Source organism: Protopterus annectens, chromosome 1.part0, assembly GCF_019279795.1.
Source record: "Protopterus annectens isolate FY-2018-M chromosome 1.part0, PAN1.0, whole genome shotgun sequence".
Taxonomy (NCBI): domain Eukaryota; kingdom Metazoa; phylum Chordata; order Ceratodontiformes; family Protopteridae; genus Protopterus; species Protopterus annectens.
The window spans coordinates 1,547,969,217-1,547,989,523 of record NC_056725.1 but is presented as its reverse complement, the minus strand read 5'-3'; the positions used below and the strand labels follow the sequence as shown (position 1 = coordinate 1,547,989,523).

The 20,307-nt window shown below is 38.0% G+C and overlaps 1 protein-coding gene across 1 annotated transcript in view; it reads left to right on the top strand.

Annotated features, from left to right (window-relative positions):
- The window catches only part of IL2RB (interleukin 2 receptor subunit beta), a 419,294-nt gene that overhangs the window by 41,244 nt on the left and 357,743 nt on the right, over positions 1-20,307 (top strand). The window contains exon 2 of the mRNA XM_044068022.1: positions 15,353-15,455. Coding sequence (XP_043923957.1) covers positions 15,353-15,455 — 103 coding nt within the window. The remainder of the gene's footprint in view (positions 1-15,352; positions 15,456-20,307) is intronic.

Here is a 20,307-nt window from a genome sequence, read left to right as displayed (position 1 = left end):
GATTTACAAAGCCATGTCTAACTCAGAATTGATGGACATGCTCCACCTAAAGAAATCCAAGTCACTGCAAGCCACGCGCTCTAGTGAGCTAAACCTCGCCACAGCAATAAATAGAACATGCTGGAGGGATAAATTCCTGTCAGAGACTCCCCATGCTTTGGAACAAAATTCCTAACTACATTAGGTAGGGTCCTTCACTAACAATCTTCAAGAGAAGCCTTGATGAGTGGATGGGTAACAGAAAATACACCCCTGGGATCACTTCATTGGCTCTGCTTGACAGAGGCTCAGTTAATTAATCAATGGGGTGACAAAAGCCGACACACTCTGGCTAGGCTTATAAATGCCCTCGGGCAGATAGCCTAGTACCTACCTATGAACCTATATTTAGAAGACTTACCAAGAGAGATGTCAGTTTACCACAGATTGAAAAATGTAATGTGGATAGAAATGTAAGCCACCCATCTGTTCCCAAAAGATGGATTTATTTTTTCATATATATTTAGAAGCGGCTTACTGTCTGCTAACCAGTGCCATGCATTACTGAAATCAGCATGAAGTGCTAACTGTAAATAGGTATCATTGGTGAAAATTCTAGTTAACCAATCTCCTCAATGCACAGGATCATGTTAAGATGTAGAAGGTCAGTAGACAAGTTGTTAATAAATAATAAAAAGTTTACATGCAAGTATTAAGGACTGAGCTGCCAACAAATCAATGAAGATAGAAATAAAACTGAGTTACAAAAGTATATGAACTGGTTTACCAACAATAACTTAAAACATTTTAAAAATTCTGCTAAGACGCCTATTGTGAAGAGCTGATAGAAAAGCAATGCATAATCTAAAAAGATTAAGACTCTCTTAAGGAGTAGAACAATAGATTTTGTAGGGTAACCTTTGCTTTTTGTGTGAATATGAAATAAGCACTTATGAAACAGTGATGATAACACTAAAGGACAAAAATGCAACAGGTGTGTGAAGAAAGCGTGAACAGTCAGAAAACATTTTGATAAAAGTGTTTAAATAAATAGCCTTGGTCTCCGTCTACGTTTGGAGGTGCTTATTTTCTTTTGTGAAGAAATACTGAAACACATTGTACCTCCATTTTATGCGCTGTCAAGAATTCTGTAGTAGGAAGCAAATGGACGCATTTCATTATACAAACGTTTGTGAAAGGTTTTTTTTGCTGCTGGAACTAAGGTGGCTGATATCAATTATGCTTCCAGTGGTTATGGTTTGAGATTTTTGGTAACAGTATGAGACTGCAGATGTCCTCTCAATATGAAGTGTTCCATTTCTGATAGAAATATTGTAGGTGCAGGAAAGTGGTAGGGCACTAAAATGTTTTAGGGGGTTGTGAGAGGTAATGCCATAGGGATTACAGTTTAGACAACTTGATTAAGTTAGGAGAAGAAAGTACAGTAAGTTAGAGGTGATGGTTGTAAATTAGAATGAAGGCTTTTGAAAGAATATCAGATAAGGTTTGTAAGCACTGAGAGACAGAGAAGGCCAGAAGGCCTAACATTAGGTTGTTGAAGCGTAACATTTTTTTTTAATATCTGCCTAGCAATAAGAATAGATGAAGGATCAACAAATGGATGTAGTTTTGCTTTCTAAATATCCAGGATGGTTTTTAATTTCAGCCATGATGAATTTAAAATTATGGGGTAAGGCAACCTGCTTAGATCTGCAGTAACAGTAAGTCCATAATGAAAGCAGAATGTTTAAGTGTGAGAAATTAGTTTAATTGCATGGGGTTGTTTTGTGGATGCTTTGTGCATGTATTTTAGGGGAAGAACAATGGCTAAATGGTTTAAAATGTTTGATGTTGGAAGGTGGGACTTAAGATATGTAAACATTTGATGGGGAGTAGTGATGTGAAAGGTAAGAAATATACAGATATAGATAGGGTTGCCAGGTTTCTTTGTGGCTAAAACCGGACTAAGGTCACACCATTCACATCACCCATAACTCCACCCATTCCCACCCCCTTTCCCATATATGCTACACCCATTTTGTGACATCATTGTGACATCAGCTGATGGGAACGCCCTCTTTTTCTGTTCCAGATGCCTGCTTTCAGCCGATTTACTATGCTTTTCTGTAAAAAAGCATAGTAAATCAGCCAATTTAGCCTTTTGTGAAACAGAATACTGGAGTTTGTACAGTGTTTTCCTGACTACTAGAGAATTGATTTGATTTGTGGATAGTCCAGAAAAAAATGGATAAGTGGCATTGACAACAGGGATGATTTCCAATTTCCCACCTATTGGTCAAAGTTATGCTTAAATAGGGCTAGGATGGACTCTGCTTCACATGAATGGGAAGCTTGTTCCAGTGCATGGGGACCCTCTGAGACACATTTGTGTCTCATCAACATGGCCTGTTTATGTCCCAAGAAAAATTTAAATCCTTGGAGGGGGTAACACAGTGTAGCATGAGAGAGTAGCTGTAGGTGAGAGTTGCAATACACAAAAGTATGAAGATATAGGGACAGGGAGTAATTGGAGGGCCTAGTGTGTGTTCAGGGTGGGGGGAAGCAAGTGCTGGTATGACAACTCTGGAGGGAAAAATGCAGTCTGAGGATGACAGAGTGATTTATAGGTGATAACAGTAAGGTAAGGGGAAGTTAACTGGAAAGAGTAATGTGGGAAGCAAATTGTATATGGCTTTGGACAGATGAGGATAAAGATGAGCAGCAGCAGACAGTAGAATACTGTACAGTGAAATAGGTACGAATTAACATTCAACAATTGTACTCCTAGCACAGTATCTAAGGTGACTAGTACACAGAAAGTGAAACTACAGATGTGCTGGTAGAAACGTGTCAGAACAATCAGTATACAGTAATATAAACACGTACATAACATTCAGCAAGTGTACTCCTTTCAGTGTATTAAAAAAAAGCCTACTACAAAGACACTCAACAGAACTGTGCTGGTAAAAACGCATTGAGTATGGAAAACATCACAGTTGCATAATTGGCTTCAACAGCATAGTACAGGAGAAAAACAGGATGCTAAATAAAGTCTAAAACTATGTGTAACAGCCTTCAGTGTGACTCACAAGAACACCCAGATGAAACAGCGTTTCCCACACGTGTAGTTTAAAGTTGGTTATACAGGTAGAAACTAAACATTCCCCTTAGCAGTAATTACTGTTCCAGTACAGACCGAGTAACACAGTCTAGTAAACCTCAGACTGGGATGACACTGAGATGTGCTATCTGGCACCCAAAGAGATCAGAGGCAAATACAAGGCCAAACCAAAAGCATACACCAGAAGTAGAATAAGAATTTGTTCTGTAACCAATGTAAAACTTGGTAAAGTCCATACAGTGTGCATATTATTTTATGCTGTGGCACCTTAGGCGGAGCTCACCCATGTGAATAAATTACCTTGTACTGGTGACAGTATGCAATTCCCAATCCTACAAGCCAAGTGCAAAATCAGAAATCTCAAAGCACTCTTTGGAACTGTTAACTTACAATTAAACTCAGGAGTTCAGTAAGACAACTGATGGTGCAAATATGTGACAGCTTGCAAGTATGACTTCAGAGTGAGCGCAAACAAATGCACATTTCCCATTACGGCTTCTGCATAAAAATAGCTTCTTTAATACCCTGGATTGCGATTGTAGTTAAAAACAGTGATCAAGATGCAAAGTGTAAGCTTTACCAGTGCCAGATATTCAGAGCAATCAAATAATCAGCAGTCGTATAGACAGCATAATAGATGCAACAAAACAAATGTTGTCAGATAGTCCTTTGGAAAACAGCAGTACAGACAGCAGAGTGCACCACTATCCCTAAAGCCAAACTACTACCCATCACCACCACGACCCAACTTTGTGAACCCTACACATGGGTTGTCAAACAGAGAAACTACTATGTAAACCTGGGAAAGTAAAAGCTATCTTAATGGAAGACAATTTCCCAGTGCCCGCCACATACCACAAAACAATAAATGTAGATGGCACTATACAATGCACTCTTTCATTTAAGTGCCACTATGCTCCTCAATTTGTTGCACTATTTGATAAATCAGTTAAAAACAAAAACTGAAGCAGTTGGCATTCCTGATCTGTCTATGTGATGTGCAAGAAGATCCAACCAAAATTAATGTACTGTCATTATACAGAGTACCGCTTAAGAACGGCAATAATCGAGGGTTGTAATTCCAGGTAATATAAACAGACTCCCAAAATAATATATTAAGCTAAATGAGATGCCATATCTATTTGGCATTGGCAAATATTTGCAACTCTCCAGAAAAATGCAAAACTGCCTCCAGTGTGTCATTGTTTTAAAGGAATAAAACTAAATAAAGAAATAAGTTATCTGCATGCTTTGAACTTCTGCAGCATAATACTAAACCAACTCCACTCTTGAACTCCCTATAATTAAAATAGAACTTGACCCCACCATTCTATTTTGTACTAAAGTTAAAGGTAAAAGTAGTACAAAAATAAAATGGTAACATGTTAGATAATATGTAGATACTGCTTACCTCCTGAAGTCAAAAGGCATGATGCTTCGTTTACCTAAAGCAATTTTACAAGCCTTTTAGTAAGAACAGAGATGCCCCAGACTGAGATTCCATCATACAGCACCCCCTCACCACTCATGTTAGCTTTTTTTCTTTCTCTTCAATTCTGCCAGCTAGACAGAATGGACATGATGTGGTAATAGGACGCTTTGCAAAATGTGATTGGACTGTTTACAACGAGGCTGACCATTGGCTTCTGCCCTTCACTTAGAGGGTCCTGACATGAGTGCGTGCATTGTGGTAGAACCTCCCTGATCTGTATAATACTCAGCAACTTCTGATTCGCAGAGTAAGATGGCGTGGGAGAAACGCTTTAGATCGGATTCATGGTAGAGGCAAAAAAAAACCCAGACTTCACATGTCCGGTTTTGAATGAAATTTCTAACCAGACAATTTGTCAGAAAACCGGACAGTCCGGTCAAAAAACGGACAGCTGGCAACCCTAGATATAGACAAGTGTAGCTTATCTAAATTAATTAAGGGTCCTGCCTGAAACATGGTATTGAACAACCATCAACCACAGCAAGAGTACTGAAGAAAATATTTAGCAGTGACAAATGGCAGTGTGTTATTTTTAACTGCTTTGTTCAAGAATCAGAAACAAATTGGGACAAGGAACACAATCAGAAAAAATATTTGTATATTACTCTAATTCAATTAAAAACGTAATAGAAAAGCATTTTTTTATTAACATACATTTTCTGAACAACAAGAGCATTCTAATGTCTAGGATTATTGACTGGATGGAATTCTCTGTGATATACCAGAAAATCAAAAATGTTATGAAGGACTGGATGAAAATAAAAGGCAAAATTAGGGACTTTTCAATGCTAAAGGGCCAAAATGTGGATGTTCTGGAAAAAACTGTACAGTAGATGTATGCTACTTTACCCAATTCCTCCATGACCAGTTTCCTGAAAACTCACCTATGATGCCCAGCAATGAAGTACTCTGCTAACATATCCTACCTGAAGGTAACAGTGCCACCATAACTGTGTGCCTGATTAATGTGCTGACTGCTTTGGAACCCCTACACACCTGCGTAATCTTAACCAACCCAAAATTCATTATTTCCTAATTACAATCCTGGCTAGTACCCCAGCCACATCACTCAGAGCTAACCTTACCCCCCCAACCTCATTACTTCTTAGTGGCAGTCCTAGCTACTACCCTAGCCAACTGCATCATCTCCTTCCCCAGGTCTACTATTCCCTGTCGCTGTCATAATCCTTGACCTAGGAAATTAAAAACTCCTTCTCAAACAAACCGCTCTACCAATGTACTAAAACTTACCCAGTTTCCACTACTCATGGTTATCGTACCAACCTATGCATAACAACAGTCAGTTTTCCCCACCTGACCTGCCAGTACCAGGCACAAACTACCCCTGATCCATATCATGTCCTCAACTCTCCACAAACAGCAAAATACTTGGCCCCATCCCTAATTTTTTTGTTGTGGTCCACCCATATACTTATAGGTCATGCACACAGCCACACTGCCTGACTATAAAACCCCACTTCTGCCAAAGCCAATGTGGAGCTATCCTAAACTTGGTGACATGATGTATGAAGCCATCGTGCAAACCTTCCCATCTAAAGCTTCCCAACAAAGGCCATTCCAGGTACCAACAGTAACTGAACACAAATACCTACCCACATTCCCCACCTAATATCTTCCTTCAGTGCTAAGCAAATACATGGTTAATAAATACACCCATCTCTTATGCTATGTGGTGTGTCCCCATGATAATACTCTTACAACCTGATCCCTTCCTATGAAGACCTCAGCTAATGATAAGGTATCCCACAATTCACTGCTGCTGCTCCATGCACAAAATCAAAGACATTATCTTGCATGTCCTAGACTCCTTCCTGCAACTTCTACTCAAGCCAAAACTTGTCCATATTCAGATGTTCTGTTCTGACTACCTTCTTTTCATCTTGTGTTCTCACTGAGCCCACTGCAGCCTTATCCACTTCCCTATGGCCAATAACTGCTGCAACTTGGGAATTCTGTGTCCTCATTTCAATCTGCAAAAACAAAGAAAATTGTAAATCCTCTGCACACACAAAACATGACAACCTTAGGTGCTGCCAAGGGCCTACCTTGTTCATCAACTGCACAGCTGCTGTCCTGACCCACATTCCCTATCCACAATAACCTGACACCACCATCTCTCCTAGCAATTCCTTTCACAATTGGGGAAGGAACATACTACTGTAAAATGGTTTTAAGACACAAGCACCTGATGCAGCCATCATTTAGTGACTGCACTCATGCATCCCCACCTCCTTGAGCAAGCAATCTGGATGCACGTCAGGATTAAATCTCCACCCTCCTTAGAAAAATTAGATGAGTAAGTCTACAGATCCCAGCAACCACCTCACCCTTCAAAAAGTATTGTAATAAAGGTTTCAGACACTGCAGTTAGAAGAAACATGGGCACAGGCTCATAGATTAGTACTGAGCCAACTGCCCATGTGGCCATGTGGGCCATTTTAAGCCTAGCCAATTAAGCCATGTGAGACTCAAACCCTGCACGACGTTTTTGTAAGGAAAATATCTTAATTATAATGCCAACCTTCCTCTGAACAAAATTTTAAACCATTATGCAAGGTGGTTTATTTAGAAGATGCAAAAACAGCCAACTACAAGGAGGTAATAGTGTAATACAAATATCCTACTTGTGCCAACTACAAGGAGGTAATAGTGTAATACAAGTATTGTACTTGTTTTCTTCTGTGTGCTTAGCCTCCCCCACCTGCCGACCACACATTTTCCTCCTAAATTAAATTTTAACATTTAGGTTTAGCCATTTTCTGTGCCTTGTTTTCTGGTCAGCTTCTTTATAGCAGTGGCCCTCTTCTCTGTGTGGAACCAACACAGGCCTCAAACCACAGAACAGACTAAACCAATCAGCTCTAAAGGAGTGAAAGAATGAGAACAGTAACTGAAAGCCATACCTTTCAACCTTTTAGGGCAAGAAATCTGGATGAAACACATTAATACATGGAGACAACGGCCCAAAGTTAGCCAATGAGATTTCTCTTTAGGAAAGTTTCCAAATGTGAAAGGTACAGGAGCCTTGTAAATGTATTTAATTGTGTTCTTCTTTTTTTTTTTTTTTTTTTTTTTTTTGCAAGGGTAGAGGATTGAAAGGCAGTGCCATTGCCCAGTCCAAACATAAAGTGTAAGCACAAAATTTCTGCTAACACCTAAGCAGAACCAGCAATTACTCAAGTTTCAGAAGCTGCAGACACCAAGAGCTCTCAAACCTCTCCCCTCCCCCTTTCCATCCATGAATGCTTAACAGGCATGCTTCAGACTTACTTGTCATCAACCCTTGAAATGTTGTTTACTTCACCCCACTCCCCAGTGTGTGAAAAAATGGTCACCTCATCCCACCAACGGCCAGGTGACCCTCCCCCTCCAGTCATCGGCACAAAACCTTACCAATGTTCTCCATGCAACGTGAACCCTTGCACCAAAACCCATCCTCTTTACTATATGTTCAAAAGCCTCCCCCAAGTTCCTCAATGAAAATCTGTAGCCCAGCACTGCCACCACCTTATACACCATTCCCACAACCTTCAAAAGTTGCCAGTCACCAAGACATGAGCCAGCATGCATCTCACAAGGGAACATGAAGTCTGAACCTCAAATGCCATCATCATCTACTGATTTCAATCCCCAGATGTCTGCAAGAAAACCATAAACTACACAGATGCAAAGGGTGCCCCCATAGCTGTCTCCCCATGCCCGCCAATGACTCCAACATGCTTGCTCCAAACTGATCACCACCTCAAGGAGATTGCAACCTGGAAAGAAAAAAAAATAAAAATAAAATAGAGCACTGAGAGCAAGTTTCCCAGAATCAGGCCCAAGAAACACTTCACAAACACCCTGCAAATCCCACTGATTCCATTGTCCATGCTATTCTCACTCATCAGCCATGGCCCAGCCCAGAATCAAAGACACCATGAAGAACAACGGTTATATAAACAACCGCAACAACCTGGCAACATAGGTCAACATCAAGGGAGGAACAACATCCACACCTGAATATAAAGCAACAAAAGTAGAAAACCTAACATACCACAAGAAAATCAAGCTAACCAATATGCACTGTTATTCATGCTGCTAAAATATATGTACACATCACAAAAATATTGACCCCCTTGGAAACTGAACAACAGACCAAAACATGAGGTAAATTCTGAACATTCTGCAGAAATCTGTACCACTGAGAGCTATAATGAGGTATACTTACTACTAAACCACCTGTGTACCATTTCAACATTATCAAGAATAAATGACACAATATACTTTTATAGCTATGGAGTAAAATGTGTTAAACAAAAATGCATGGAGAGTATTCCGCATCGCCATGCATAACGTTACACTTGAACCTGCGAAAAGGAAGCTGCAGCATTTCTTCTGTGATGTAAAATAATTACTGATGCTGCAACAGACCCAGGAGTTCAAGACCAACACCAACTCTCAAACCAGGTTGGGGACAGACCCCGAATACCGCTTTCATCACCTCAGCAACTGGTAGAACAGCAGGAGTGACACCAGCATGCAACTCAGAGGCCACAAACTCTGAAACTGCACATGCAACCTCCCCAGTGCACCCAAAGAAACTAAGCACAATACCGGCACACAAATATCAGTGTGCATCAGCTGAGATTTAGTGTGTCATTTCTACGATCGCTATTAATAGGTTCAATTTGTGTGTAAAATGGTGTGTTGTTTTGATGACAGTGATAGCAGTTTTTGTCTGTCACTCATTGGTGGAGAAACACAATTCTGAAATTTTTGCCATGCACAGTCATTGTACACCCCGCCAGGCATCATAAACGACCTAATCAGCCAACACCTGCCACAAAGCAATGAAACACACACACACACACACACACACACACACACACACACACACACACACACACACACACACACAGATTATATTATATTATTACTACCCACCTCCTCAACATATGTTACACCACTCCAAGGCCTACCTGACCACCATATTTCCTATAGGTCATCTTGAATGTAAGCCTGCAGTATAGCAAGTTCACACCAAAATGTGATTCCTTCCCAGTTACACTCTCACAAAACTTAGTAATCCCCTCCATACCCTTACATCACTTCCTCCCAATCATCCTACTTTCCTATTTAACCCCGTCCCCAACTAGCTTTTTCCCTTACCCTCATAAAACCCATTACTATTTCTAGCTAAGCCCCCACCTGAAGATGTCCCTGGACAAACCGGTTTGTTACCAAACCTCATTTATGTGTAAGAAGAACATTTGGGCAAGCTAATATTCCTCCTGGAATACAAACTTGTCAACAATATGTAAATGACTGTAAAAATATAGACCAAAAGAGAGAGAGCCTTACTTCAAATACAAATCAGATTTATGCAAATCTGTGGTAAATAAATTAGCTTTGCTTATTAAAGAAATACAAGTAAAAACACAAGGAATTAAATATTGCGTGTGTGGGTGTTTGATATAAAGAAATGAAGGGACATCTTCAAAAACGTAAATGGATAAATGAACAAAAAACAAATGCAATGTGTGAATATATTTTAAAGATCACAGGGCTGAGGACAGGGAAATATAATGAATACTTAAGTCTGAAGTACTGCATAAATATTTTTGCACACAAAAGAACAACGTGTTATAAAACTGATTTGTTTTAAGGCATGAAAGATGTGATAGGAGAAGGCTTTGTTGTGGATAATAAATACCAAAAGTCTTATTTCCCAGGTACAAACATGGTTACATTTAATGTATGCAAATGGATGCTCCTGCTGTGTGTTCCTTCCCACATATGCAGCAAGCTCTGCAACCCATCAGATCACCTGCCTTCATCCAGGATAGATCTGTGCTGCAACCAAGATATAGTATCATTCTGTTACGGCTGCCTGCTGACCAAACTGTTTCTGTCTTTAGGTACATGCAAAAAAAATAGGTGTTGATGAAATGCATAAGCTTTGAATAGAAAATCTGTTTTTACTTTTTTCAGATGTCCCCAAAGAAGTATGTACACTACTTAGGTAGCAGGTACCAGTAATGTAGACTATAAATTAGGGATACAGCAGCATAACTGAACATACAACAATCTATCTAAAATTGTAAGAATGTTGTCATTACACTATTATGCAGGTGTTATAAAACTGATTGCTAGAACATCAATGGGCTCAAACAAATAAAGTGAGGTCAACTGTTTTTGCATTTGTTTTATAATTCTGAAGCCAAGGTTATGTTTGTGCAGGAGACTCACAATTTAGGCATGCAATGGAATAATACATGGAAAAATGATTAAAATGCTCTATAACAACTGTCAAAATCACAAAACAACTTGCAACAGCACTTTTAGTCAAACATAATTTTATAGATAACATAGATACCAGAAGTGATGCTAATGAAAGATGGTGTTACATAATCTCTGAGATGAAGAAACTAAATAATCCAATTCTCTTTTTAAACATTTATGGCCCTTGTACAAATCAAAAGGATTTTATTATGCAGATATTTCATCTTCTATCTAAATTTAACATCATCATTAATACATTTTAGGGGATGAATGGAACTCAGTTATTGATTCCAATATAGAACAAACTGCTCCAATTCAAATGTTATATACTCATCTCTAGCTATATCATGTCTGAAAGATAAATGCCAAATATCAGACACTATTAGATATTTGAACCCACTTAAAATGAATTTACTTACTACTCCTTGTGCCATAAGTCATCATATAGAATTGATTTCTTCTTAATTTCTTAAAGCTTTATTAGGAGGGGTAATGGACTTACAAATGGATCTGTGCACTATTTCAGAACATTCTTAAATTCAATTACACATAAATTTAACTAAAACTCCTTCCAAAGAAAATTATCATAATAACAGAACTTAAATCCAAATTTGCTAGAAGTTGACAAAGTCAAATTAGAAATTTTTAATGCATAAACCAACTTCTATGACCAAATATATCAATAAGATATAAAACAGGATATTCAATGGCTGCACTTAAAGCTCATATAAAGGGCATTCTTAGCAGTAAAGCTTCATATTTTAAAAATAAAAGTAAACAGATAGAAACAACTCTTAGGAGATAAGTAAATACCTTGCAAAAGAAATAGTTGCAATCTAGTAATACTAACTTGATCCAACAAATGACATCATTTCACTAAGAACTATAATCATCATTTATGCAACAGCTGTCATGGTATGAAAGCAAGGTACTGGTTGTTTACGTTGCATGGGCTCATGTACCCTCAAAATTCTTAGCTCAACTGTTAAAATATATAAGACATCAAAATATAGGTGAAATAATAGTAGTCAATAAAAAAACCTGCATACAACTATGAAATTCTGAACATTTTTTAATTATTTTAACACTTTTATAATAATCCTCTGGCTAAGACCAGTTCAAATGTAATTAACCAACACCTACACCATATTAACTTCCCTGTTCATCAAGCATTAACAGCCTCATGTCAAACCAATCCACGGGGGTTAGGGCAATGTCAGCATTATCTGCACAGGTAGATGGTCAAGTACATCTACACAACCCTATGACTACTGAAGAAAAAAAATCATACACCAAGGACAAATTGTAATCCTGTAAATATAAAGAAAGATGATATTCACCAAAATCATGCATTGCCTGATCACTATTGCAATTACACATAAGCAGCTTGAGTCAGATACCGCAGTGGATATCAGGGCAGTCTCAGCACTACCTGCACAAGGAGCTGAGCAAGATATCTTACATAAGTAATGCTACCTTACTACTTATGCTACACTATGACCACTACAGCTAATAACACTACTGAAGTTTAGCAGACTAAACAAACTTGAAAATTATGATGTAGCCTAATGAAAACATAACCGTTTGACTAAACAAGCATAAGCTAGCTGTTGTATGCTTCATGCACAGGCAACCTTTAATCACAGAAGTGTGCAAAGGGTAGGGTACAGTCGTCATTTGCACAGTGTGTGTGGGAGGGGTTACAGAAGGACAAGCTTGAGACAAAAAAAAGTGTGTGCATTTAGGAGATGAGGTCAGAGCAAGTATCAGGGTAAATAAGTTAGTGTTGAAAAATGTATTGTGTGTGTGATGTGTGATGGTCTAGCTAGAACTACACCCTAATGTCCAGGACAGATGTGAACTGCGTCTGGTAGGGGATCCAGTTCATCAGTGACACCCTCGGCCATATTACCTACCTCTGCCAAGATTTGTACATTGCTCAGATAGAAGTCAGGGTGCTACCTGAATGTGAACGATGTTTGCTGAATGAGCTGCCATCACAGTTACGTCCATGACCACGAATACATGGCTGACCATGTCTGGGAGTGGATACATCCACGCTGATGTAGCAGTGGAAGTAGCATCACTGTGAGAGCAGGATCTGGCATGCCAACAGCCATGTCTATCAATTCTAGTGGCTGTTCAGCCTTGTGGATGTCACCCCTTCCCCAGCAGACATTCCATAGCAGACACTGCATGGCCCAGTGTGCCATTTATTCTGTTTGAGTTATACATATGGTTCATGCAGCTTCATAAATCAGAGTGCGTGACCTGCAGTACTCTGACTATCTCTTCCTAGGCCCTGGTGGAACTTGTGCCTCCAAAAAAGGAGGGGACATTTCCCGATGCCCTGGCCAAATTTCACCTAGTAGTATAAATACCACTTCAGGTCTTCCCTGAAAAGAGGCCACTAGCCTAGTAGGACTAACCTGGTGAACAAAGGATAAAGAAATAAATATTATAAGCTTTGGACCAAAAATGCTAAACTTCTACTAAATAATCAAATGATATACCTCTCAGAATTTCATCTTCTTAAGTATAAATATTATGGGACTTTATTTCTTCTAATACAACCTCATCATTGCAATTATGAGTCAGAATGAAACTTTATTATAAATCCTTAAATTGGAATAATTTCATTAATATGTGTATCAATCATAGCATTTAAAATATTACCTAATCACTATTCCATTAATAAAAATAAAAATCATCTGCAAAATTTGGAAATATTAACAAAAAATTAACAAATGACACATACCGTGGATAATATGCCTTCATCCTGTTCTGTCCAATAAAGGTCAGTTACAGTAAAATTAAACTCATTCTCTTTGCACACCATCCTCTTTGGTTTACCTATTTAGACTAAAAGTCATTCACTATTTTGTTTATATACTGATTTATTTCTATAAATCAGTATATAAACAAAATAGCGAATGACTTTTAGTCTGATTTATTTCTATAGTACATTCGCGGTGGTGCAGCGGTAGCATTGTAACCACACAGCAAGAGGTTCTCCCGTTCGATTCCCGGCTGGAGTGCGGAGAGTGACTTCTGTGTGGAGTCTGCATGTCCTCCCTGCGGTTGGATTGGCGTTCGAAAGACATGCGTAATGGGTATGCCTTCATTGAAGGTTGAATGCCGAGCTGGCATCTCGGCGTTCGTCAAAATCTGCTGCCAATCATTAGCAGACCGGAGTTCTGCTGTGGCGACCCCTAACTGGGAAAAGCTGAACAACAACGACTGATTTATTTCTATAAATTTAATAAAAACCTTGGGGAGATCTTTAGCTATATTATCTGTTGATAAGTGTACATAGTATATGTAGTTGATATATTAGGCTTTGTTATAATTAGAATATTTTTGTTATATTTGTGTTTGGTTTGCTACATTGTTCTTTTGTGAGTTGTTTTCTAAAATTATAATAAATGCATTAACAAAAACAGAAAAGACTGTTGTCGTTACTTATAGACTCATTGTGTGTGTGTGTGTGTGTGTGTGTGTGTGTGTGTGTGTGTGTGTGTGTGTGTGTGTGTGTGTTTGTAAGTGCCTTCAGTTCAAGGTTGCTCTCGTGTTAAAACTAGGGGATCAGAGTTTATTTTGTAGGGACAAGTAACCCTTTTCAATACCTTGCTTGATATACAATTAAGAAAAGGGAATATTAATGCAACATACACATTCTGGTAATGTCAGTAAGGAGTCTCGCATGTATTCATATTTATTTACCTCTCAAAAACTTATCTTTTGAGACTTATATACATGTATATGTATACAAATACACTCATTCACACAGACACACACACACGCACACACACACACACACACACACACACACACACACACACACACACACACTTGGGTACACAAACATATACAAACACACATATTCAGGCAACAAACACCTATATACACAAACACACACCTTGTTTATTATGAGATGCTTTTTCCTTCTGGGGCTTACTCTCTTTCTTTATAGCCTCAGTTGCTGTTTGTTTGTAGACCTTGGTGTCTACATTTTTCTCAGCAACACCTAAAACATTTTCCTTCATTTCATAATAATTTCTAAAGCCATTTCTAAAGCAGGAGATTATATGCCATATAAATCATTTCACATCACTCTTGTTCACATTTCAGTAATGTCAGAAGCTTTTAAATGTAATTTGCTTTGTTTTACTGCAACTTAGCTTCAGTATGACCTCTTCCACTCCTTTTTATTTGTTTTCATCATTAATAAATGCCTACATTCACTCTGTGAATGTTACTCCACTCCCTTTTCTAACATATTTTGTGTGAGTCTTTATTGACTTTTTCTTGTTGCTTTTAATCCCTTTTATATGCTGATGACATTTAGTTTAACTAAAATTATAGCCATGAAGTAGATAGTGATTTTTGTCCCTCTTTCATTTGAAATTTTCAATATAAGTGTCTCAGATAAGTAAATTTACTATTTTTTTTTACCATTTCCATGGGTTCTTCAGACCTCCAGTGTACATCGGATGGTAATAAAATGGTGAACTGCATTTGGCATACCAATAGAAGCTCATCTGAAGCATTCTGTGACCTGACAACAGGATCTGATCCGTAAGTTAATTATTACAATTTTTCATTTTTAGGCAGAAATGGAAGTATGTAAATGTGCATTTTTATAAAGTATATCAGGAACACTAAAGAAATTGTGCCATTTCATCCCGTTTTATTTATTATGTAAATCCATTTTAATGGCTATATAATGACATATGAATATTTTTAATGACATATGAATACTGATACCATTTAATCTGGATTACAGTTGATATTCTTTTTGCTAAAGAATACCTATTATAACCTTACCTTGATCACCAGAAAACTACACCTGTTATACCCCCTCAGAATCCCTAACACTATACCCGACATTTTTGCTAGCTTATGTCTCATCCACTCTTCCCTATAGCTGACTTAGATAACTACCTATACTAACAACTCCTTCACAAATAACAACCTACCATGTCATTACCCACAGGAGAAGGTTTCCCCTTTCTCTGATCCCTTCAAAAGACAGGGGACTCTGTGAAGAGGTGCCCTCCTACCACAGCAATTGTACCCTGTCTGTACACGTCTAAGTAGATTTGCAAAAGTGACAGGAAATTATGTTTCTGCATGCAAAATATCTACAGTAGTGTAATTGGCCTGTTTAATTTTGACACTAATTAAGATGAATTCTTCTACTGTAGATATGGACAGCTGGATAATCTGCAAGCCATAGAAAATTAACTAAAAGCCTCCAGATGAAAGTACACTATTTATATAATGAACATAATTATTTCTCTGTCTACAATCCAGCCTCCATTTCAGAAGGACAGAGGGCATGCATCGTCCCATCTGTAAAAGTGAATTTTTCATGCTGCCCCTGAAGCATCTGCCTCAGTCTCCTAACTGTGCCCCTCAGGCATGCTTTTGTGCACATCTCTATTTTTTATACCATCTGATATGCTAAAGCATGGATGACATCCTCTTTGTTCTATATCTGATGGTTTAGTGCCAAGTTATCGACAGCCACTGATAGAAAGATTATGTGTACTTATCATATGCGTGTTGATAGACAGTGTGTTTGTATGAGCATGGATGCTTGCAGGTAAGAGGATTCTGCCCTTCAAAGTAACCAATGTGTCATTATATAACAGATTTGAAAATTTGAGTATGTGTCCAGGTGTTAAAGAACTTTGGTATGTGTGTGTGTGTGTGTGTGTGTGTGTGTGTGTGTGTGTGTGTGTGTGTGTGTGTGTGTGTGTGTGTGCGTGCGTGTGTAAAGAAAGCAAACCTCTCAGCTGTCCCTGATTTTCAGGGACGTCCCTGATTTTGACTCAAATTTTAGGTCTGTCCCTCTTAATCCCTCTTAAAACTGGTGACTGTTGGAGAAAAGGTGATGATTTGCACTTAATAAATAATAATAGTAATTAGAGTTATAGACTTCTTTTAGTTCAAAGAATGTATATTAATTCACATTCTTTCATTCTGTCAGTGCCTCAAGTTAACGTTAATAATATTTAAAATGTGTCCCTGATTGTCCCTGATTATTTCTGGATTTGTCCCTGAGTCTGTGAGATTTGTCACTGACTGGTTGAGAGCTATGAAAGAAAGTGATTTGATTAACCTTATTAATGGGGAAAGATGTTTTATTCTAGAAGAGTAGCTGTCATAACCAATATCATGACCTAATTCCTTTCAGTATACTGAGCATTATGACATCCTTTTGCATTATGAGACATTTTCTTCCTTTATAAGAGCACCATAAGTGTGTATACACTGTCCTTTGTTGAAGGGGAAACATATGCTCCAAAATGATTATAACCTTTCTTCCTTTGGAAATGTATTGTTTATAGATGTGTTCAGAAGGCACATAATTCATACTAATTGAGTCAGTCTTGTTTGTGTTAAAGATATAACTTGACATTGAAGAGGAGGGTTAATACATTAGTAGGAAATGAAAGAGGATCGTCAGAGATTGTTAAGGAACTCATGGGATATCAACACTAAGTGATAATTTAATAGGCGTTTTGTCAGTTGATTTGACTCCTACAGTTTTTAAGTTCCTGGTTTGGGACATACATAAATGAAGAAATGGAGCAAGGGTTATGGTGCCGCTTGCTAAATAAAATGTCTAAAAAAGGTTGACAAGCTATGGTTTTGTTACAAATTATAGAAATGCTTTTAGCAGGGCTTAAAGAAAATTAAAATACCAATGTGTCTTGCTAATAAGCAGCCCGTTAATACTGCCAGGTGATGGTATGTTGCTTTTATGACAGTACATGCGATAAGATAACATTTAAAATACATCCTAGAAAAGGATAGTGCTTTTTTCACAAAATACAAACTTCAGATAACAAACATTAAAAATGTTTCCCATCTATAGTTGTAAATATGCCATTTAAAGTAACAACTAAAAGAAAAAACTAAACTGCAATCCCATAAACATATAGGCAGATTCAATAAACCCTACACAATCTGCTAACACAGTGTACACGTCACTCTGTGACATGCGCACAACATGGTAGCACACTGTTTTGTATTCAGAAAGCATTTCTACATGGTGTGCAGAGATGCACAACCATGGTAAACACTGTGGCATGCTAATTACAGCATAAGCAGTTGAAATGTATGCTAATCAACCAACCCAAAATGGAGAAGCTATTCAACAAGCTATAAAGCAACTGTGCAGACTCTGCTGGTTTTCGCTGAGAATTCCAAAACCTATTGGAATACAGCCACAGAGAGGAGTCTACACAGAAACAATGTTAGGGGCTGCTGTTGCTTTAATTTGTGTGTATGTGCAGCAGGCTGACATCTATGCTGCTGCTGCTACTAATAGAAAACGGCCAAGAAGGAGAAGAGTCTTTAGACCCCATTTAACTTATCACAGTCTGCATGAGGTGAAAATTATAGAGTGTTACAGGGTAGAAAGAGACACACTACAGGAACTCTGCAACCTCTGTCATCCGCAGCTCAGACCCAGGACAAACCAAGGAGAATCCATACCAGTGGAGACAAAGGTATGTGTATCACTTAGAATTTTAGCTACAGGAACCTTTCAGAAATCAATAGGGTACATGCTGGGGGTGTCACCAGCATCAGCATCCAGGATCCTCCATCAATTCCTAAATGTTATGCTCCAACATGCCAGTGACCACATATATTTTCCCCGTACTCCTGAGGATAAGGACAGAAATACGCAGGAGTTCTACGCTATAGCACAATACCCTGAAGTACTGGATATAAATTGTACACATATAGAAATTAAGGTACCACCTGGGGAACTGGGAAGGATCTACATAAATAGAAAGGGCTCCCACTCTGTTAACTGTCAAGTCATGTATAATGTTAAGGGAATCATCTTGAATGTGTGTGTTGGCAACCCAGGCAGTTACCACAGCTCACATATCTGGTACACCTCTCAACTGTATCAGATGTTCACTAAGGGTGACATCCCACAGGGTTATTTCTTACAGTCATTTTGTTTTTCCTGCTGGTTTGTCATGTACCTGGAATGCCTAACTGTATGCGTGTTACCCATGTGGAGCTGTAATAAGCTACCTCTATCACCCAGTAAATGCTCAGCAGTTACATACAAATGTAACCTGCTACTTTTTTGTCAAGGAAATGGTAAGTGGATCTTGAGATCCTGAAACTGCTTTTGTAGCTGATGGCTAGTAGGAAAAGGTTATCCTAGGGCTTCTACAGCATATTCCTACTGAATGTTGTAATTTCATCTTGTGCTGGTTGAATTGTACCTGACTTGAATAAATGTACTATATTACCTACTTGGAACTGTTAAAGGCTTCCCCCCATTGCCTAGCAAGTACTCAGCAGTTAAACGCTATCGTAATTAGTGTCATTTACCCATGTGGAGCTGCTATAGGCTTCTCCAGTGCCTAGTAAGTGCTCAACGGTTAAACACTAGCATTTTTACTTTTTTTTCTCCAAACTAACAGCAAGTAAGCTTAATGGTTCCCTAACATTGGTGGTTCCTAAGCTGTGCAGAATCTATTGAATGTATAATTATGTTTCCTAGTAACGTAGTAAAAAGCAGGTCCACGGGTAGAAACACTCAGTCCAGGAATCACAAATGTGATACAACCAGAAATAAACTGAAGTTAAATAACTTTAATGAATAAAAACAGAGGAATTAATCAGGCACTTTCGCCTGGTTCCTACCAGGCTTTATTAAGATACTGCTCAGTGAAAAGTAAAACCATTTTATATCATTATACATACATCAGGTGATCACTTAATCGACCACTCCTGGTGTTAATTATGATAATTAGTTAAAAGTTTAAACATTTTTTAAGATGTCTTTGAAGTATTTTTTAAGGTGTTAAAATATTTGTACTCCCTGCAAGTCAATAATACTGCAATAACACGTTGTTTTAAAAACTGTCTAGATACCTTGTGTGTCAAAAAATCTTGTAGAAATAAATACATATAAGTAGTTAATGCAAACCACTAATAATTCATGCAGTGTGTTAAATAATTTTTTAAAAGTGCAAATACTAAGAACAAATATTAAAAAAATATATACAAATATGCACTTAAAATGTTCTAAATATAAATCCTTATAGTAAAAACTTTATAGTAAAAACATGTAATTCTGGTTGAATATAAAATAAAAATTCATCATTAACTAACTGCCTGTTGATTACCTGGTATTTTCAAAACAGTCTTTTGTTTACTCATAATTTCTCCCTGCTAAGCTTTAGTGCACTTGCTATACTGATGCTACCATTTCCTAGTAACGTATTGAACCAGGAGTTAAAATCTTTTCACTTTAACAGCATTAATCGCCTTTCTGTGCTGTTCTGTTAGCAGAGAGCTGCCACTATAATCTTGCTATAGATCTTTTTAACTGATCACTATAAGGCGAGTGTACTGCATACATTAAGAGCACTGGCCATTGGTAACA